Source organism: Sorex araneus, chromosome 3, assembly GCF_027595985.1.
Source record: "Sorex araneus isolate mSorAra2 chromosome 3, mSorAra2.pri, whole genome shotgun sequence".
Taxonomy (NCBI): domain Eukaryota; kingdom Metazoa; phylum Chordata; class Mammalia; order Eulipotyphla; family Soricidae; genus Sorex; species Sorex araneus.
Genome location: NC_073304.1, coordinates 174,067,718 through 174,089,752, shown reverse-complemented (window position 1 = coordinate 174,089,752; position 22,035 = coordinate 174,067,718). Strand labels below are relative to the sequence as shown.

General features: G+C 45.9%; 2 protein-coding genes across 2 annotated transcripts; one reads left to right on the top strand and one right to left on the bottom strand.

Annotated features, from left to right (window-relative positions):
* Positions 1 to 5,422: 5,422 nt before the first annotated feature.
* LOC101556782 (olfactory receptor 4D5) lies at positions 5,423 to 6,367 on the bottom strand. The gene has a single exon (XM_004604765.2). It carries the CDS (start codon positions 6,365 to 6,367, stop codon positions 5,423 to 5,425), a length of 945 nt encoding a protein of 314 aa, XP_004604822.1.
* Positions 6,368 to 14,185: 7,818 nt separating this feature from the next.
* Positions 14,186 to 19,491, top strand: TMEM225 (transmembrane protein 225). The gene is made up of 4 exons (XM_004605102.3): positions 14,186 to 14,390; positions 15,608 to 15,754; positions 16,000 to 16,131; positions 19,463 to 19,491. Exons 1-4 carry the CDS (start codon positions 14,186 to 14,188, stop codon positions 19,489 to 19,491), a joined length of 513 nt encoding a protein of 170 aa, XP_004605159.3.
* The last annotated feature ends 2,544 nt before the right edge of the window (positions 19,492 to 22,035 follow it).

The window sequence follows — 22,035 nt, the reverse complement described above, 5'->3', positions numbered from 1 at the left end:
CCTCTTAGGGACTATAGTGAAGACTTGGGTTTAGAGATAGATCTGGGTCAATACAGGAAGCACTCAAAAGCAAAATTCAAGGTGAAGTCACCATGAGAGACCATTAAGAGCCATTTAAGACTTATTTTAAGTAAAATTTTAAAATAAAGTGCAGACTTAAATGGATTAACATTGATGCCAGCAGGATGGACTGGAGCCTCGAGGTGTCTTCTCCTTTGGGAGGCATTAAAATAGTCAAAAATGGGCTCTAAATATTTTCATTAATAGTGCTACTATTTCCAGGTAATGCATATGCAAAAGATATTGTAAGGACCCCAAAGTTCTAAACAATACTAGCTTAGGTCTCTGCATAAATTATGATGTTATGGCAAACGAACACAGAGTAAAAACATTCATAGAACTGTAAACTGACTAACAAGATAATACAGCAAGTAGGGCACTTTCCTTGCACACAACTAACCTGGGTTCAATCCCTGGCATAGCATGTGGTCCCCCAAGCATAGCCAGAAGGGATTCCTGAGCACAGAGCCAGAAGTAAGCCCTGAACACAATCAGGTGGAGCAACAGGAAGGTGGGGAGAGGGGAGAAGAGGGAAGGGACAGGAGTGCACATTTTATTTTGCATTGCCAGATATACCTCCAAATAGAAATGTACTTGTCCAGTGCAGCTTCATAAATGAAGGAGAAAAAATTGCACTGGAGAGGCAAATGTCATTGCCATTGGCTCAGTCAAATGCAGAATATTCCAAACCCCACAAGACATGGACAGACAACAGCTGGCAAAAATTGGTACAAGCTGAGGCTGGCATAGATTTAACAGGCTGGCACAGATTGGCATGGACTGGCACTAAGTGGCACATGTTGGCTGGCACTGACAGGTAGTTTGGCACCAATTTGGCACATGCTGACACACGCCAGCACTGGTGACATGAATTGAAACCGAGTAGCTTGAGATTTCATGCACCGCACAGGAGGGCATTGACTGACATGGGTGGCAAAGGATAGCACAGATCCGGTGTAGACTAGTACTGACTGGCACAAGATGATGCAGTCTCACATGAGCTGGCATTACCTTGCACTGATCAGCAGTTTGGTATTGATTGGCATAGTCTGGTGCTGCACTGACTCACGTGAACACAGACTGGTATAAGCTGGTATGTATTGACATGGACCGGCATGAGCTGGAATTGACAAGCACAGGTTGGCATTCGCTGGCAATGACTGGCATGGGTTGTCATGACTTGCATGGACTTGTATGGGCTATCTCTAGCATGGGCTGGCAAGGATAGCATAAATGAGCACTGACAGGGGTTGGCATTGACTGGAACAGGCTGCCATCAACTCATATGAACTAGAATAGTATAGACTGGCACTGGTTGGTATGGGTTGGAACTGACTGACATGTGCCCATGTTAACTGGCACCAGCTGGCAGGGCTAACATTGACACATGTTGGTGTGGTTTGGTTGGTACAAGCTGGTACAATTTGGCAAAGACTGGCACTGGTTGATACAGGCTTGCTTCATGTTGAAACTGATGAAAATCAGCTGGATACTGGAGTCAGATGGCATATGATAGCACCATTGGCATGGAATGGCATCAGCTGATACAGGTTGACAGACTAACATGGCTTGGTAGTGACTGACATGACCCATGAGTTGGTATCAACTTGCATGAGTTATAGCAACTGGCATTGATTGGCACTTACTAGAACTGACTATCACTGACTGGCATCCCCCAGCATGCACTGGCACTAGTTGGCATGTGTTGTCATGGACTAGCATGCTCTAGTGTTTCCTGGCATGGAGTGGCACTGCCTGCTGTAGGTTTTTGCTGACTAACCCAGGACAGCAAGGGCTGGCTAAGCATAAGCTGGTATGGGTTGGAATTGACTGGCATAAACTGACACTGACAGGTTAGGATAAACATGCAGAGATTGGCACCAACTGGCATGGATTGGTATGGGTTGCTATAAGTTGGTACTGGGTGGCAGACTGGCACAAGTTTTCCTAAGCTGGCTTGGGTTGGCATAGACTAGAATAGTTGGCAAATGATGGCAGTGATTTTCATAGGTTGGTGCATACTGGCACAGGCTGAAATGTAGCATAAATTGCTATGGGCTAATACAGGCTAGCTTGGGCTAGCACTGGAACAAGTTGGCACCAACTAACAGTTTGCCATCAGCTGGTATCTGTTGACATAGACTGATACAGACTGGTATTGTTTGTACGGATTGGTAGTGATACTGGTTGGCACCCAGTGGCACAGGTTCACACAGACCAACACAAGATGGCACTGGATTAGTTTGTATTTGTATTAATTTGCATTATCTATCACACTGGCACAAACTGGTATCAAAAGGCATATGTATATGTGAACTGAAATGGCAATGCTGGCATGGGTTACCTCAACTGGCATGAGCTGGAATGGGTGGGTATTGACTGGCACTGGCCACCAGAGATTGCATTGATTATGATGGGTTTTCAGTTACCAAAGATTGGTATGGACTGAGAAGTTGGCACTGACTGGCACTGGCTGGCATGAGCTACCATAGGTCTCATCTGAGGAACTGCTATAGCTGGCATGGCCAACAAAAGAAACCAAAGTACCACCTAAGTATGTAAGTCATGTGGTTGGGATTTGGGATAAATGCTCTTGAAAGAAGAGTTGAATGTACAGACAAGACTCTCTTTTATTAAAGATCAGTAAATACAATTCTCAGAATATGACTGTAGCACTGAAACTGTAGCTGGGGTGAGAGGTAAGGGTGAATAAGGAGAACATTCTAGAGGCAGCAAGGAGTGCATACAGACTTCAGGATGAGAATGCCCGTGTAAGCAGGTGGCACAGGAAGGAGAGGAATGAGGGGCTGGGCTAACCAATGCAGGCTGTGTGGCTCACTCTTCCTTAGTCAATAAAATGACATCGCCAGGGGGATGAAACAAGAGCGTGATCAGATCTTATTTGTTTTGTATTTGTTTTGGTTTATTGGGGGCCTCTCAAGCAGTACTCAGGAGATCCAGGGGCCCCACTGCAAGTTTTAACCCAACAATGAGTATAAGTTGGCATATGCCAGGGATACCCTGGCCAGCATGGGAAAGATGAGTAACCACCTGTTTCAGGCCAGCCAGTTGAGAAAAAGAAGATCCTGAAATCACTGACTTCGAATTCACATAGAATAGATGACCTGGAAATAGGTTTAACACTTCCAGGTCAATCACTTGTTCTAATTTCCAGCTGACACCAGTTCCCACTGGATCACCTGAATCCCTCTCAATGATCACTGTGAGGAAGTAAGGATTCTTGAGGAACAATATGAAGAAAGTGACGATCGTTTGCTCACTGCTCTCCCTATTTTGCTGTCCACCAAGTGACCACAGCACTGTTTCTCAAAGGACAGCAGCCAGGCAGGCTGCTACCTGAACATCTCACCTTTTCCACCAGCCTCAACCTCACTGGATGTCTCAGCCTCTTTGAATCCCAATACCCACAGGGGTGACATGAGTCCTGGTTCAGAAAGTCACTCTCTCCTGGGCGCCTCTCTTCTCGTACAAGACCTTGTGCTCTTCTGCTCACACACACTGACTTCACAGCTCACAAGAACCATTCGGTCACACAGAAGAAACAACTGCAAACAATAAGTTGTGGGCCGGAGCAATAGTACAACGGGGAGAGCATTTGCCTTGCATGCGGCTAACCCTGGGCTCAATCCCCAGCATCCCATATGGTCCCCTGGGCACTGCCAGGAGTAATTCCTGAGTGCAAAGTCAGGAGCAACCTTTGAGCATCATTGGGTGTGACCCAAAAAGGGGAAAAAAAACCAATAAATCATTAAATGTTCTCCTTAAAACATGCATTGATTAAGCTTTATATTCCAAAGGTTTTACTGCAAGAATCATAAGCACACATTGAAATCAGATAAGAATTTTGTATTTTGAGCCTCTGACCTCTTGAGCATCACCAGCATGAAATCTGGTAGGTAAGAGAAAGAAATTTCTAGCTTCCCTCTATGCTCCTTTCTCACACCCGAGTCTAGGCCTGAACACAGAATGTCACCTGAGGAACACTCTTGTCAGAGAGGGAGAAGGGAGAAACCACAAGCAGAAATAAAGGAGCAGGAGGCAGAGGCCCACGACACCCCCGAGAGCAGGGAGACAGAGGGAGGGCCTTGGTGGATGGGGGCCTCTCCCTGCTCCTCCTGGGTGCCTCACCAACAAGCTGCCCTCTGGGGTGTCCTGGAACCACTGGCCACAGTAACGCCCAAGAGGACAGGACAGAGGCAGAGGGTGAGCTGAGGCGGCCTTCCTAGCTCCTCAGTTTCCTCGGAATAGGGATGAACCCAAGAGCGTCTGCTCTCAGGAGGGGCAGACAGCGCTGGGGCTGACATGATGAATCTCTGTGAGGTGAAGAAGCTGGTCAGGGAGAATATGAAAGGGATGCCACAGGGTGGTCTACACTCCAGACAATATGCCAGGTGGTCTACACGCCAAGCCTTTGACCCAGGGGGTAGGCCCTCAGAGACACTTAGGGGCAGACTCACTCATGTGCCCAGTCCCCCGGGCAGAACACAGCTGGAGTCAACCATGCGGCAGTGAGCAGTGCCCCGGAGCCCTCAGCTGCTGCTTCTCCGTGCCACAGCCCACTGTAGGGGAGACCTCGGACCTCTGAAGGGCGTGCTGTTGTCTGAAAACAATGACCATTAACCCACGTAAAGAGACTGTTTGAAGGGGCCGGCGCAATAGTACAGCAGCAAGGGCATTTGCCTTACCTGCGATTGACCTGGGTTAGATCCCCAGCATCCCATATGGTTCCCTGAGCACCACCAGGAGTGATTCCTAAGTGCAGAGCCATTAGTGATCCCCGAGCACTGCCAGGTATGACCTCATCTCAAAAATGAGAGACTATATACAGGAAACAAAGCATACTTCGGCACCCCTAAACTTTAGCTATCCTCCCTACTATTCAGCAGGTTAATACTTGTGAAGAAAATCTTATGGGTTATCAAAAAAAAAATAAAGAGGCTTTGCTGTATCTGCACAGCTGACTTTACATCAACATGTGGTCCCGGGACAAGTTCGGGGCATGAGGAAAGACAAGGAGACTCATCTTTAGACTCTGATTCCAAAACCCTCTTCCCACCCCAGCAGCCACTCTAAATACCTCGGGTTTGCTCTAACCCCATCTCTTGGCTCCTCCCCTAAGCCTCTCCCCTCTTTGAGTCTGACTCATGCTCCAAGTGCCTCACCAGCACTTCGGTAAAGTTCAAGTTCAAGTTCATTTCCGTTTCTAGTTCGGGACACCAGAACCGTGCAGAGGTCAAGAACAGCAGAGCAGCCGCTCAGGTCTCCTGACAGAGGTAGGCATCCGGCAGCACCTCTCCTGTTGCCCTCTCACGACACCTCCTGTGCCCACGGCAGCCGCTGCTCAGTGCTCCAGGGATGTGAGCGTGTCCTTCTGCCTCCTCCACAGCCTCTTCATGGCCATGATCACATCCTTGTTCCGCAGGGTGTAGATGGCCGGGTTCAGCATGGGCGTGACCATCGTGTAGAGCACAGACACAGCCTTGTCCATAGGGAAAGTCCGAAAAGGCCGTGCATAGATGTAGATGCAAGGCACGAAGATGATGGTGACCACGGCCAGGTGGGAGGCACAGGTGGAGAGGGCCTTGCTGCGGGCTTCCCACGAGTGGCTACGGAGCATGAGCAGAAGGGCCGTGTAGGAGCCCAGCAGCACCAGGAAGCACATGAGTGTCACCAGGCCGTTGTTGGACACCATCAGGAGCTCCAGGGCGAAGGTGTCCGTGCAGGCCAACTTGATCAGCTGGGGCACGTCGCAGTAGAAATTGTCCAGCTTGTCTGGTCCACAGAAGGGCAAGTGGACTGTAAGTCCAATCTGCACGATGGAGTGGATGAACCCCCCAACCCAGGAGGCTGCCATGAGGATCCCACAGACGGTCCGGTTCATGATAAGCATGTAGCGCAGGGGCTGGGAGATGGCCACGTAGCGGTCATACGCCATGACGGTCAGCAGGAAGATCTTGATGCCACCAATGAAGTGGAAGAAGAAGAGCTGGGTGAGACAGCCCCCAAAGGAAATGATGGGGCTGCCCGACAGCAAGTCCGCCAGCATCCGAGGTGCCGTGATGGTGGAGTAGCAGAAGTCCAGGAAGGAGAGGTTGCCCAGGAGGAAGTACATGGTGGTGTGCAGGCGTGGCTCAGATGCGACAATGGCCACGATGAGGAGATTTCCCGTGACCGTCATAAGATAGACAATGGAGAAGAGAACAAAGAAGAGCAGCCGAAGCTCCCATACCTGAGACAGCCCAAGGAGGACAAAGCCAGTGACCTGTGAAGTATTCACCGGGTTCATCTGCCTGGTGTGAACCTGCTGGGGAAGTGGACACACTCGTCACGGCTCCACAAGCCTCTCGGAAACCAACCAGCTTTCCTTCTCTCCACGCCAGGCAAAGTCTCTCCTACCTCACTTACCAGGAGAGAAAGTGGCGCATGGCTCCTTGGGAGCTCAGAACTAGGCACCAATGCCCTTCAGAGCTGAGTTAGCCCAGCGGAGAGCACTGTCACTTAGGAAAATAATGTCAGGGCTGGAGCAATAGCACAGCAGGGAGGGCTTTTGCCCTGCATCAGTCGACCTGGGTTTGATCCCCAGCATCCCATATGGTTCCCCGAGTACCGCCAGGAGTGATTCTTAAGCGCAGAGCCAGGATTAACCCCTCAGTATCACTGGGTGTGACCCCCCCCCCAATAAAGGGGGAAAAAAGAAAGAAAGAAAAATAATGTTGTGGAAAAGTTCTGCTTGCTGGCACATTATTTTAGGTGAAAAGAGGAGGCAAGAACTGCTTTGTAAATTAAGGATAAACTTAAATGGGATAGGGGTCTCTAAAAGAGAGAGAGGGCTATGGAGGTCGGGGTAGCAGTGGGGTCCTGCTTAGAAGACTGAGGAGACAGGAGACCTTAGGGCCTGGCTGGCCTTTTCTCTCAGGGTCTCCCTTGGTAGACTCAAGAACCACAGGAGGTGCCCAACAACTGTAACTGGTACTAACATGATAGAAAAGGGCACTGGTGCTGAGGCCAGCATGGGTGGGCCCAGCAGTCCCACACACCCCTGGGCCTTGGCACACATGCAAAGTCAACATGTGATATGAATTGCTTAGTTGTTCTGAACCCAATCTGTACAATGTGGGCAAATGATGCCTTCTCTGAGGTTTTTTTTTTTCATCGCAAAATTAAAATTAAAACATCTTGGAGGGTTGGTTTAGGTTAAATTGTAGGAGCCCAGAGTGATAGTAAAAGGGTAGGGTGTTTGCCTTGCACGCAGCCAACCTGGGTTCAATCTCTGGCATTCCATATGGTCCCCCAAGCACCGCCAGGAGAAATTCCTGAGTGCAGGGCCAGGAGTAACCCCCGAGCATTGCTGGGTGTGACCCCAAGAAAAATAAATTGCAGAGAGAATGATGTCGGCCTAATGCCTAGAAAAGCACCAGAGAACATGTGAGATTAATGCCTGCTGTATCTTGAATGGCAAATCATAGCTTACCCATCAGAAATAGGGTAGGATGGGAAGAACAGATTAAGAAATATATGTGGAGATGTGAAAAGGAAGCAAAACCTTGGTAGGGTCACCATGTCTGCTTGAAACAGAAATGATGGCAAGAGAACATACTGGAAAAGCACTTCAAGGGCAAATAGTGACCTCAGCTCCAGATAACGTCAGGTGAATAGTTCCAATTTCCTATCACCTCTATCCTATCCTATCTATCCTCTCTATCCTATCCTATCTATCCTCTCTTAGAAAAGCCGCAGATTTATTCCTGTTAACTTTTCCGAGTAACTAACAATTACTCATTCATTTTATTGGGATAAACGTAGGCTTTATAAGGCTATGAATATTTTATGGGCACAATGCCACACCTCCTAAGAATATATGCTCCAACTATAGAGCTTGGGGCAGGGTGTGAGAGAATCAGACAGTCACACAGCTTGGTTGTGGCACTTGACCATTCCAATGGAGATAGCTCAATGGGCTAGAGGAAAACTGCAAATTTCCCTAGGTTATTAGTATGACATATATTTAAACTTATTATTTAATTACTCTATCTCTATTGAAATGAAGGTGTATGTTTAAAAAAAAAAGTCAGAGGGACCAGAGCGATAGTACAGCAGGTAGAGTGTTTGCCTTGTAGGAAGCCAACATGAGCTTGATCCTCGGCATCTCATAGGGTCCCTGAAACAGTGCTAGAACTAATTCCTGAATGCAGAGCCAGGAGTCACCCCTGAGCATCACTGGGTGTGACCTCAAAACCAAAAACTTAAAAATTGAAAAACGAAAAGCCATAATCTAACCATTACTCTGATTCCTCATCCCAGAAGTGCAGGCACCCCCCAGAAAGAAAGATCTTGGGCCCTACCAGAGTCCCCCAGACAGAGCAGAGCTGCAGAGTTGAGCATGGAGTCTAGCTAGAACTAGTCCAGCCCAGTCCCAGCTCTCCACCACATGCATCCTGTGGGTCAGTTCACGGTCAAACAACCCAAGCAAGTGAGGAAAACCCTAAGAAATGCATGAAACAGATTTTGGTTTACTTACCAGGAATGTCCCCTTCAAGACTCCACAACAGTCTGAAGATATATACATTCGGGTCAACATATTTACGACAGCAAAACCTTCCAGGAGCCCCTGGGAGGAATGGGGGGAATAGGAGGAAGCTAGTTTTAGTGCAAAGGGATTACAGACAGAGCCAGAGGAAAACAACGGTTTGGGGCAGGCAAACACTCTCCAAGTCAGATGTCTGCAGGGACCATGCCCAGGACCAGACACAGAAGGGCAACGCAAAAGAGCCATCCCCAAAGGATAAATTAACAGCTCTCCCTTTAGTTGGGAGCGTCTCTGTACCATACCCCCACCCAGGAATTCAAACAGTTAGCACTATTTACCTCCAAAGTTCTGTTTTCCTACCTGTATGCCACAGCCCCCTACAGCCTAAGTTATTATGCAGATCAAAGATTTTAAATCAAGAAATACATCCGTGGGAAGATCGGATGTATTTGGTATCAGGCAAGAGAGTTCAAGTCAACTACTTCCAACCAGCACCTCAATTATTCTTGTTAAGGATGTAAAGGACTTTGGTACCTATGACAATTCATATGCACAGTAGTTAAGTAAAATTATATCTGGCACAAAATCCTCAAAAGCGTGTAAATTTGCTGAATGATCATTGCATAGTAATATTAGAAAAATTATTCTGAGATATTATGAGGTATCTAAAATAACCACAATCTAACCTCCAAACTATTCATTTTAACCCATTTCAGTTAACCCATTTCAGTTAAATTTTCTAAAAATCTAATTTTAGTGTATTTTAACTATTGACAATAATCCTCTCTTAAAAATTGTTCTATGGGGGCCGGAGCGATAGCACAGCGGGTAGGGCGTTTGCCTTGCACGCGGCCAACCCAGGTTCGATCCCCGGCATCCCATATGGTTCCCCAAGCACTGCCAAGAGTAATTCCTGAGTGCAAAGCCAGGAGTAACCCCTAAGCATCGCTGAGTGTGACCCAAAAAGCAAAAAAAAAAATTCTTCTATGACTTTTCATAGTGATCCTGGTGTCCTGTTTTTAGTTCACATTCACTGTGTGTTTTTTATCTTTTATTTGTGTGTGTGTGAGTCATCATTTGTGAGTCATTATTTTTAAACAAAAGTTTCTATGTAGAGCAGCACATTTATATGTATATATTCATCTGTATATGCAAATATACCATCAGCAGACATACATTTAAGCATATCTATGTGTTAATATGTTACGAATTTTAGTGTTCTTGGGTGTGTTAAAACCACTTTTTTTGTTTTTTGTTTTTGTTCTGTGGGTTTTTTTTTTTTTTGCTTTCTGGGTCACACCCAGCAATGCACAGGGGTTACCTCCTGGTTCTGCACTCAGGAACTACTCTTGGCAGTGCTTAGGGGACCATATGGGATGTTGGGAATCGAACGCTGGTTGGCCGCATGCAAGGCAAACGCCCTACCCGCTGTGCTATTGCTCCAGCCCCCACGACCACTTTTTTTTTGAAAATTTTTTCCATTGTTATTTCTTCTTTTAGAAAGATCTTTCCCATTTCAAAATTCTACATCATTTAGATTGTATCCTAATTTTTTTTTCTTTTTGGGTCACACCCGGCAATGCACAGGGGTTACCTCCTGGGTCTGCGCTCAGGAATTACTCCTGGCAGTGTTCAGGGGACCATATGGGATGCTGAGAATTGAACCCGGGTCAGCCGCTTGCAAAGCAAACACCCTAGCCGCTGTGCTATTGCGCCAGCCCCCAAGACCATTTTCTCTTTGAAAAAATATTTCATTGTTATTTCTTCTTTTAGAAAGATCTCTCCTACTTCAAAATTCTACATCACTTAGATTGTATTCTAATTTTTGTTAATTCATTTACTTTCCACCATTTAGATATGTAGTCTGGAATTTTCTTGTGTCAATATTTTTGAATCTTAAAATGATTTCCAAACTCTACAATGTGACTTACCCATTTGTGGTTGGTTTGTAATATTTCATCACATGATGTATGGGGTGTGTGTTGACTTGCTACAAAAGTGATCACTTGAATCTATTGAAAGTGCTGTCAATTCAGCACTTTTTTTTACTTCATTTGCTTAAAATAATTTATGGGGGCTGGAGTAGGTAGGGCATTTGCCTTGCACGTGACCAACAGGGTTCGATCCCCAGCACCCCATTTGGTCCCCTTAGCCTGCCAGGAGTAAGCCCTGAGCACTGCCAGGAATGACCCCTCAAAAAATAAAATAATTTGTGTATATTTTACCTATGTGGAATTAGCCATAAATCCATAAAAATATTATACAATTGTGACAGTATGCATCTGTTTTTTATTTTAACTGTACATGTAGCTTTTCTCTTTGTTTTGTTCACTTTATTATTAGATTACTAAATATTCTTTATGGTTTGTGGGGTATTTCACTTCATTTTCTTGAAATCACTGGAATGTTCTAATTAGATCAAGTATATAAAATAAATTCTTTCATACAAATACTCTCATATTCTTGGATAAAATTCTCTGTGCTATTGTTGAGGTTCTTTGGTGCAACTTTAAGAATTTCACACCTACATTTGTGAGTGATGTCAGTTTTTAAAGTTTTCTTTTCATGCTGCCTTGGTAAGCTTTGATATCAGGATTATTCCTAAAGAATCAGAACCATGGTCTGGGAAATTTATCGCATGATTCATTTTATAGAACTCACTAGGGTTGGGAACTGTTTGGGGAAATTTTCCTTACAACTTTCATCCTTAAAATGGGGTTTTGAATTCCCCTGATTTGATACTGATTTTTTTTCTTTTTTTTACTAAACTTGGTCCACTTCACTAAGTTTCTCAAGATTACAAAACTCTGGGCTGGAGTGATAGTACAGTGGGTAGGGCATTTGTCTTGCATGTGGCTGCACAGGTTCAATCCCTGGCATCCCATATGGTCCTCCAAGCACAGCCAGAAGTAATTCCTGAGTGGAGAGCCAGTAGTAACCCCTGAGCATTGCTGGATGTGACCCAAAAAGCAAATAAATAAATAAAACAAAGTAGCTACTCTTAAAAAAAAAAAAGATTACAACGCTGTTTTAATACTTTTGAAATCAGTACTTTTTAAATTTAAATGAACCATTTAAAATCGGGAGCATCTGTTAGAAAAAATGAGGTCATGATGTTTGCATATAAGTGGATCAACATGGAAAGTATCATGCTAAGTGAAATGAGTCAGAAAGAGAGAGACAGACATAAATAGATTGCACTCATCTGTGGAATATAGAATAATAGACTATAAGACTAACGCCCAAGAATAGTAGAAATAAGTACCAGGAGATTGTTTCCATGGCTTGGAGGCTGGTCTCTCATTCTGGGTAACTCAGGGAAGGGACCACCAAGCAAAATGTGGTTGGAGGTCATGTGGGGGAAGGGTGAGGCGGGCGGAATACAGACTAGAGACTGAACACAATGGCCACTCAACACCTCTTTTGCAAACCACAACACCTAATCAGAGAGAGAGAGAACAAAAGGGAATTCCCTGCCATAGTGGCAGGGTGGGGTGGGGGGAGACGGGTCTGGGGAGGGGGGGAGGGATGTTGGGTTTACGGGTGGTGGAGAATGGGCACTGGTGAAGGGATGGGTTATTGAACTTTGTATGGGGGAAGCATGAGCATAAAGATGTATGGATCTGTAACTGTACCCTCACGATGACTCTCTAATTAAAAATAAACTAATAAAATTTAAAAAAAAATTAAAAAAAATAAAAAAAATAAAATAAAATCGGAGCATCTGGGGTGGCTCCTGGCAATGGCTGGCCCAGAGGTACAATAGAGCAATGCTGGGGTGATGCAGGGTTGGGCACAGAATTCAGGCCATCCAGTGGCAGCTCTATCATTGAGTCCTATCCCTGGCTTCTCTTTTTTTTTAATAGCTTACTTTTTTGTTACTTTTTCATATTAAAAGGATGAAGATCCTCCGCCCCCGGACACATATTTTTGACTCCACCATTCTTCCTGCACTACCATATGCCTCAGAAACCCGGGCCCTAAGAAAGCAGGATGAGAACGATATTCGGGTCTCCTAAAGAGGAATAGAAAGAGCTATGCTTGGAGTATCACGTTTCACTCAAGTGAGAGAAGGAATCCTGAGTTCGACCTCCATCGACGATCGAGGATCAGGGACACTGCCTCCTTTGCCAAGGCGTCGAAAATCAGATGGACATGTAATGCGATTTGGAGATGACCACTGGACTAGAGCCATTACCGACTGGATTCCACGGGACGTAAAAAGAACACCTGGCCGCCCACCTATGAGATGGTCAGACTTCTTCGTCAAAATCCTGAACGAACGGTTTGAGGCTCTTCCTGTTCCTGGAGCGAGCAGATACCATTGGGCCACACTAGCAGGCGACAGGGATGAGTGGAGACGTTACTGGCGTCCCCTCGAGAAATCAATGAGTAAGGGGATGACAAGTGATACAAGTGATACTTTTTCGTTATCAGAGCCTGGCAGGAGGGAGGAATAGTGAATCAATGTGACTTTATAAAGAAATATAGTAGGGGAATAACAAATGTCCAAAGACACCAGAAACTGAGAACTGGTCTTCTTCAGTAAGAAGCTCCCACTGGGAAATGAGCCAGAAAGAGAGGGATAGACATAGAAAGATTGCACTCATCTGTGGAATATAGAACAACAGAGTAGGAGACTAATACCCAAGAATAGTAGTATATAATACCAGGAGGTTGGCTCCATAGCTTGAAAGCTGGCCTCACACGCTGGGGGAAAGTCATCCCAGATAGAGAGGGGAACACCAAGTAATATGTGATTGGGGATCCTGCGCGGGAAGGGAGATGCGTGCTGAAAGTAGACTAGAGACTGAACAGGATGACCACTCAATACCCTTATTTGGAACCACAAAGGAACCCCCAAAAAAAAAGATGTCAAATTGGAATGCCCCGCTACAGAGGCGCGGTGGGGTGGGGGCATGGGACTGGGGGGTGGGAGGGATACTCTCTGCCTTAAATATTAGCATATTAAAAAGATTTAATTATCTTAAGAAATTCCACAGAATGATGCAAAAAAAATGTAATGTATAAAGGAAAAGTGTGGGGTTAAAGCAAAATACACTCAAAAGATTTTCAAGTGAATATATACCTCAAGCCAACTTACAAAGGTGATTCTGGAAGAAATAATGGTGCCTGAGGCCCGTGTTGGTTGGGTGTAGCAGACCAGTGCTCTGGGTTCCAAGGCTCCTCCTTAGATGCTGCCCACCTGAGCTTTGTGAGGATCTCCCATGAGGACCCAATTTTCTCCTCACACCCCGAATTCCATGTGCTCATCCCATACTAGCACTCTGGCTGCTGACTGCTCACGTCCCCGAGCTTGACTCCTGCTCTTCCCTGATCCCCACCTGGCATCAAAGACTTCCAGGACATGGAAGTGCCCCCACTAGCTCCTGGGGTCAAAGGTCATGGATTCCATGACAGTTGGCAGACCTGCAAGCAGGTTGTCCTCTGCCTATGCGCCATGGCGAGTGGGTCTGATCTCGGTTCCTAGGGTGACCTCAGATTCGGCCACCGCCACCGAGTCCGTCGGAGAAGGGAGTGACTCACTGAGTCAGAGGGGGAAAGAGAGAGCTCGGGATGTGCTCGGCAAGCCGGCCCTCCTCAGTGATGGGAAACCAACAACAATGCAGAAACATCCACGCCATCAACTTGTTTTTCTCCTCCTGGGTCTTAAGCTTTCTGACAATAGGAATTGTCGTGGAAGACTGGGTTCACCTGAAGACAGAGAATACGCCAATCAGTCACAGTCCCTGGAAAAGCGGCAATGATCTGTGGCAAGGAGGTCAGAAACCTGAGATGGAAAGAGATGGCTTGGGAGGGCGGGGGGTGCCTCTCCTCTCTCCTGCTGACCCGTGAATTCTCAGGCAGGTCTTCTCTTAGGGCCCCCATTGCATCCCCCCACCCCCACCACCACCCTCCCACACCCTCTCCTGGCAGAGTACAAAACCTCTCTGTGTGGGGCTGGAGTGGGTAGGGCGTTTGCCTTGCATGCGGCCAATCTGGGTTCAATTCCCAGTATCCCATATGGGGTCTACCGAGCATCGCCAGGAGTAATTTCTGAGTGCATGAGCCAGGAGTAACCCCTGTGCAACGCCAAGTGTGACCCAAAAAGAAAAAAACATTTTCTCTGTGTGCTTGTTTTAGGGAAAGACTTAGAAGGTCACAACTCAGGGCTGGAGCACAGCAGGTAAGGCATTTGCCTTGCATGCAGTCGACCCAGGTTCAATTCCTAACATCCCATATGGTCCCCTGAGAACCGCCAGGAGTGATTTCTGAGTGCATGACCAAGGAGTTACCCCTGTGCATCGCCAGGTGTGACCCAAAAAGCAAAAAAAAAAAAAAAAAAAAAAACAAAGGTCACAGACTCAAAACTGAGCACTCAGGGAGCCTTTGGCCACAGCAGGTCTGGGGTGTGAGGGAGTCAGAGCAAGGTCACCCACAAAGGGGGAAATGGGCCACACCACCAACTGCAGGAATACAGCGGGCGAGGAGGGTTTTTCTAGCTCCATAGCCCTAAGGATAATGTCTAGGGCCTTCAGGGGCTGGAGAGGTACCACAGCAGGGAGGGCATTTAAAGCCTTGCATGCAGCCAACCCAAGTTCGATCCCTCACACCCCATGTGGTCCCTTGAGTCCGCAGGGAGTAATCACTGCATGCAGAGCCAGGAGTCCAACCTGAGCATCACCAGGTATGACCCTAAAACAGCAGCAATAAATCCTGGGCGTCACAGGTACAAGGCAGGCATGCTCCCACTAAGCTAGATCTTTGGCCCCTAACTTAAAGAATTTAAGGAAAGGAGGGCTTCAGGGCCCTAAATTGAAGAAATGCATCTTTAGATTCTTTTTTTCCCCACTCATTTAGGGCTCCTGGGCCCTTAATTATTTAATCCAATCTCCCACCCCTTCCCCAATTTTACCCAGACATTTGTGGTCCTCAGACAGAAATGAGCCTCCCCAAAGCAAGCTGTCTCTCTGCACCCTGGCCTCTGCTTCCCACCAGATAACACCGAAAACATCAGGATCATGATGGCCGCCATCCTCAGCCTCACCTTCTTCCACAACTTCTTCCTGGGCTTGGGGTTCACTCATATGATACCTCAGAATGAATATTCCTGCTTCACCTCTATTGCCTTCAGTTTCCTCACAGGTAACTGCCTGGGCCCCCCGAAACAAGCCTGTCTGTCTACTTCCTTAGCCTAGAGGTCCAGGCCGAAGTTGCTGGCCAACTCAGCCCTTCCTCGGCCTTAGCCTCAGACATGCAGCTTTACCAGCTCTACTGATCTGAGACCGAGTTGAGGAAAAGGAGCTGTGGTACAGATCCTGGGCGGGACAGGCATCTACGAGCCAAAGCTCGTCAGCAGGTCCTGTTCTCTCCTTCTGTCTGGACTTCAGGTATGTTCTTGCTCATCGCACTCCTGGCGTACCACTACAATATAAAGCAAGGCCACTACAGGTACTCTAATTACAACTTGACCTGGATAACTTTCATCAACTACCTGAATGTGATCATGCTCATCACCTCAGGTGAGTCTCCATGGCGCCTCCTCCCAAGAGCGTGGAGTGTGAAAGGACGGGAACAGGCCTGAGCCCATGTGCTAAAGGGTTCACGGTCCCAGGGCCAGGGTCTTCAAGACAGTCCCTGCAAGGAGCAGTGGGAGACAGGGCTGTGGAGGATGTGCTTGTCCCTGGGAGCAGCTCCTGGCTTCCCCCTCCAGTCTTCCGGGCCTCTCCACCGCAAAAGCCCAAACTCAGGGCCAGAAAGATAACCCAGTGTGCTGAGCTCGGGCGTTGTGTGCGGGAGGTCCTGCACTGCAAGATCGCCCAAACACTTCCAGGAGGAAACCCTGAGAACCACTACGTGTGGCCCTTAAGAACAGGGTGGGGTATCCTGGCTGAACGACCACCCACCCACTCCTACCAGTTGAAGCCGCCATGTGGGGTTGTGCTCCTGAGCTCAGGAGCACGCCCTCTTGCAAAATCTCTGTGGAGCTACCCAGCACTTGAGTTATTCGGCATGTACTACTGCCAGTTCCTTCCACTACAAAGTTCCTCTCCTGTGTGGATGCCGGCAGGTGCAAGGGACACCCAGGGCTTCCGGTCAGAGACTCCCCACCACTGCAGAGGGAAAGGTCTGCAGTTCTCTCAGACTCCTTCACCGCCTCCCCCGGCTTCTCTCTCCCCAGGAATCCTCTCTCTCCTGATGTACTCCAGTGGCCCTCTCTGCCTGAACGCCATCCACGTATGCTCCGAACACAAACCAAAAGAAGTGGAAGTCAAGGAGATAAGCACACCAGAGCAGAAGATCCCGCGTAGTATCGTCCACAGGCCCTCAACTGACCAGACTGAACACCAGCCACAAGTCCAAGGGCGCCGGGTAACCTGGGCTCTGTGACTGACAAGCTTGTCTTTGAGTAAAATCTCAGTTTAATGGAAACCAATGTGTGTGTGTGAGCTCTGTCTGTCTTCAAGCGTGCTATCCGCCATCTGCATTCTGCAAATATGGGGTCTAGAAGCAGATCCAGGAGATCTGGAGGGGAATCTTATTTGAGGGGGCTGGGGGGTGGGGAAGTCCTCTTCTACAATAGTCATCGTTAAGAAAATACTATCATATTACTTATTATTGCTATACTATTGACTCTCTACCTTACAAAGACTTCATATGCCTTTTATTTTATTGTGATAGACTTGGATTATTCGGAAAGTACACAAGACAATATAACACCACTATCCATTATTTGAACCACATGTCCTATTTATTTCAGATGTAAAGTATACCTATAAGTGATATTCCTCTAAAATATCCCCTAATCTCATTTTGTGCCTTTGTTTCATATAATATGCTTTCAATGAACATTAGTAATCAGTGCTCGTTTTACTATAATAATTAGTAACAGAATTATTAATATAGTAATATGTTGGTAATATAGTAGTATAGTATTAGTAATATAGTAATTAGTAATTATAGTAATTTTACTATAGTAACTAGTAATTGGTGCTCATTTACTACATGTCTGCATCTACAAACATGTCTTTAGTCTTTATAGGCTTCCTAATTTATAACTAGCTTTTCAATTATCCAACAATAATTCAGTGCCATATTATAGAATTGTGTCGTTGTTGTTGCAAACCACTTTGTTCATGACTCTTATTTTGTGATTTATTGATAAATTTTGTTCCACTTCATAAGAACTACGATTAAGCATTCTTCTGTAGGATCATAAAAGTTAGTACAGGGGTTCAAGTGCTTGCTTTGCCATGGCTGATCCAGATTAGATCCCCATAACACACATGGTCCCTTAACACTACCTGGAGTGGTCCCTGAGCACAGAGTCAAGAGGATTAAGACCCTGAGCACTATTGGGTGTGGCACAAATAGTCAAACACAAAGGCTACTGTAGTGGAGCTGTCATAAAATACTCTTTCTCCGGTTGATGAAAATGTAGCTGTTTCTAAGTGAAATGAGTCAGAAAGAGAGGGACAGACATAGAATACTGCACTCATTTGTGGAGTATAAAATAACATCGCATGAGGCTGACACCCAAGGACAGTAGATACAAGGGCCAGGAGGATTGCCCCATAGCTGGAAGCCTGCTTCATGAGTGGAGGGGAGAAGGCAGATGGAACAGAGAAGGGATCACTAAGAAAATGATGGCTGGAGGAACCAGTTGGGATGGGAGATGCATGCCGAAAGTAGATAATGGGCCAAACATGATGACCTCTCAGTGTCTGTGTTGCAAGCCATAATGCCCAAAAGTAGAGAGAGAGTAGGGGGAAAATAGTCTGCCATGGAGGTAGGGGAAGGGTGGAAAAGGGGGGTATACCCGGGATATTGGTGGTGGGGAACCTGTAACTATCTCACGGTGATTCAATAACATTAAGAAAAAAAAGAAAATGTAGCTGGGGGCGATAGCACAGCTGGTAGGGCATTTGTCTTGCATGCAGCCAACCCGGGTTCGATCCCCGGCATCCCATATGGTCCCCCAAGCACTGCCATGAGCAATTCCTGAGTGCAAAGCCAGGAGTAACCCCTGAGCATCGCTGGGTGTGACCCAAAAAGAAAAAAAATGTAGCTGTTTCCTCTTCTTCTGTTCTAAACAATGCCATAAACATTCTTATGCATACGCACAGCTCCTTCCACACATGGGCAGGAGTTTCTCTACAGTATACATCTAGAACTAGAATAACTATTATCAGAAGTCATGTTCATTTTGAAGTTACTTCAACACTGACAAATGAGCTAAAACATGGCTGTACAACATACTCCTGCCAGTGGTTTATGAGAGTTCTAGTTTCTTTGAGCCTTGTCAACACTTGTGTAATTGGTCTTCGTTGGGGGGTTGGAGAGAGGCACACCCAGTGGTACTCAGGGGTTACTCCTGACTCTGAACTCAGTAATTACTCCCGGTGGTGCTCAGGGGACTAAATGGGATGCCAGGAATCCAACACAGGTCAGCTGCATGTAAGGCAAGCACTTTACCCTCTGTACTATCTCTTCAGTCTGAATAGGTCTTTATTATTATAAGGAACCTTTGAGGTGAAGGGCTGGTGATTCTGGTTGCCACCAAGGCTGCGCCTAGCAGTGCCCAGGGGGCCGTGCAGGGCAGAACGAGCTGATCACCCCAGCCTTACCTCCCACCATCAGTCTTCTCAATCTCTACTGAACAGTCACTGCATTTGTGCACCTTTCCATTTCACCACTAAGGTCTGGGTTTCCTCTTCTATAAATTACCTGCTGATTATTTTCCTTATATATCATTTCTTGGTTTGTAGTTTTTTGGGTTTTTTGGCTTATTATAAGCCGATACTAATTATTTGGTGTCTTGGCCTTAACTTTGATGTCTTTTTGTTCTTACAGATATTCAATTCAACGTACCTGAAAGGTAGTGATCTTATCCTTTTAGTTTGTGCCTATCTATAGATCCCAAATTTAAAAAATACTATCTCCTGAGAGCACCAGGTTAATGGGTAGGGGGAGGTCTCAAATACAACTGGGGGGTGATTTCTGCTTGGTCAGTTAAAGATGGGAGGGGAGGTATGGGGGCAAGGGAAGGACACTGAGTAATTTTCTTCTAAGAAGGAAGCAGCAGACCATGTAGAATATGTGTGCACATACACAGAAAAAGGCCCCTCCTAGGGGAATGACCAACATGATTTTTTTCTGTGTATATGCATATATATTCTTATGCACACACAACTGCAAGTGCCTGTGTTTTGGATTTTTAATTTACCATACTTGGAGAAATAAAATTTATTCTTCACTATATTTTAGTTTCAAAATACTAAAATATAATCAGGATTTCATCATATTTGATAAAAGAATTTCAACCCTTTTGCACTTGTATTTATCATTATTAGATGACAATTTTGTTTTGATTGTAATTTAACTTGACTTTGCCTACTGTTAAGACAGACAGATGCATTTAAAAGTTATCCAACAAATATTCACTTCTATTCCAGACACTTAGGCTATTAAACAAATATTGAAAACAAGGAACCCTTTGTCTTGGGCTTACTAATGTTATTTTTGTTGTTATTAGATTTATAAATTACTCTGAATACATGAAAAATTATTTCTTATATTATCAAAAACTTTCCTTCTTATACACTATTCTTTTTAATATGAAATGTTATCAAAATAACATTGCTTTCAAACATAAATAAGCTCTGAGTGTACAGTATGATCACCCTCGAAAGTCTAACTTCCGTTCTGTACCAAAAATAATTCACTTCGGGGCTGGAGCAATAGCACAGAGGGTAGGGCGTTTGCCTTGCACACGGTTGACCCGGGTTCGAATCCCAGCATCCCATATGGTCCCCTGAGCACTGCCAGTAGTAATTCCTGAGTGAAGAGCCAGGAGTAACCCCTGTGCATCACCAGGTGTGACCCAAAAAGCAAAATAATAATAATAATAATAATAATTCACCTCCTTTCCCCTCTGGTAACCAACACTTGCTCTTCTTCTTATTTTTTTTTTTTGCTTTTGGGTCACACCCTGCAATACACAGAGGTTACTCCTGGCTCTGCACTCAGGAATTACTCCTGGTGACGCCCAGGGGATTATATGGGATGCTGGGAATCGAACCCGGGCTGGCCGAATGCAAGGCAAACGCCCTACCCGCTGTGCTATCGCTCCAGCCCCCCAACATTTGCTCTTATAAGCTCGTGTTTGTTTTTTCCTGTTCAGATGTTTTAATTGCCTTGCACATATTAGCAAAGCCATTCTCTTCTGTGTATTTAGCACTGTTTTAAATATATTCCTAAGGTCAAGTTGTAGTAATTATATTATTTTGGAAATGTGACCACATGACAAGGTGATATTGCCTTATGTTAAAAAAAATAGTTAAGTATGATAAGCCAGAAAACTGTCAGTTCTTCCAAATATACAGACTGCTAAGTAAATACATGCATAAGCCCTAGAGAGAAGAATCCCTGGGGAATTACTGGTCTTTAAAATTCCTGACGGAAAATGCTCGTACTTCAAATCCAAGTCACAGGTTTACTTGAACCCTTCTTGGTAGCTGTGGTTGTGGAGACTGCAGATGATGCCATTTAATTAACCCACCCTCACTGATGAAGTGACTGAGCGGAGGCGAGCCGCCCAGCTGGAGTCTTCGGAGGAGAAAGGTGGGTCTCAGACTCAGGCAGTCCTGTAGCAGGTGTGTTAAAATGGGCTGAAAACCATCCCCTGATTGTCCACACAAGCACCAGCACTGGTGCATGTCTGCAGAGTCACCCGGCCAGGTCTCTGGGCAACAAGCAAGGATGTCCACTGTGTACCCCACTGTGTGTGAGCCACAGACCTGAGCTAAGGACCCGAGTGATCTTCTGAGTTAGTATGAGGTCATTAGTCCCTAAGGAAGAGTTACAGTAGTGCAAGTAAACTTCACAAAACGTGTTCACCCTTACTGTCTTCCTCAATCCGAACAGTAACCTTTTGAAGTAGTTGTATGCTTTATTTAACAGGTTAAAACATGAAACTCAGATTCTCTGATGAGTCAAATGTCACACTGTGTGTCTCAAGGTCGGTGTTGAAATTAAACAGAATAATTCATAGCTCAGGTTCCTGCCACCTTTGTTCTAATGGGAATCCTTCAAGGAAAGGGAGTACAAAGATTAAGGTGCTGACCATGCACAAATCCTGGTTTGATCCCCAGCACCGTATCTGACTTACTGAGCACAATCAAGGGCAATCCCTGGAGTCAGCGTGATAGTACAGTGTAGGGCATTTGCCTTGCATGCAGCCAACCTGGGTTCAATCCCCGGCATCCCATAGGGTCCCTTCAGCACTGCCAGGAGTAATTCCTGAGTGCAGAGCAAGAAGTAACCCCTGACCATCACCAGGTGTGACCAAAAAAACCCAGAAAAAAAAAATCCTTGTGGGGCTGGAGAGATAGCACAGCAGGTAGGGCGTTTGCCTTGCACTCGGC

Coding starts and splice junctions, on each gene's coding strand:
- TMEM225 (XM_004605102.3), top strand. CDS start 14,186: ATGTGCTCGGCAAGCCGGCCCTCCTCAGTGATGGGAAACCAACAACAA. Junction 14,391..15,607: donor CAATGATCTGTGGCAAGGAG/GTCAGAAACCTG, acceptor GCTTCCCACCAG/ATAACACCGAAAACATCAGG. Junction 15,755..15,999: donor TGCCTTCAGTTTCCTCACAG/GTAACTGCCTGG, acceptor TCTGGACTTCAG/GTATGTTCTTGCTCATCGCA.
- LOC101556782 (XM_004604765.2), bottom strand. CDS start 6,367: ATGAACCCGGTGAATACTTCACAGGTCACTGGCTTTGTCCTCCTTGGG.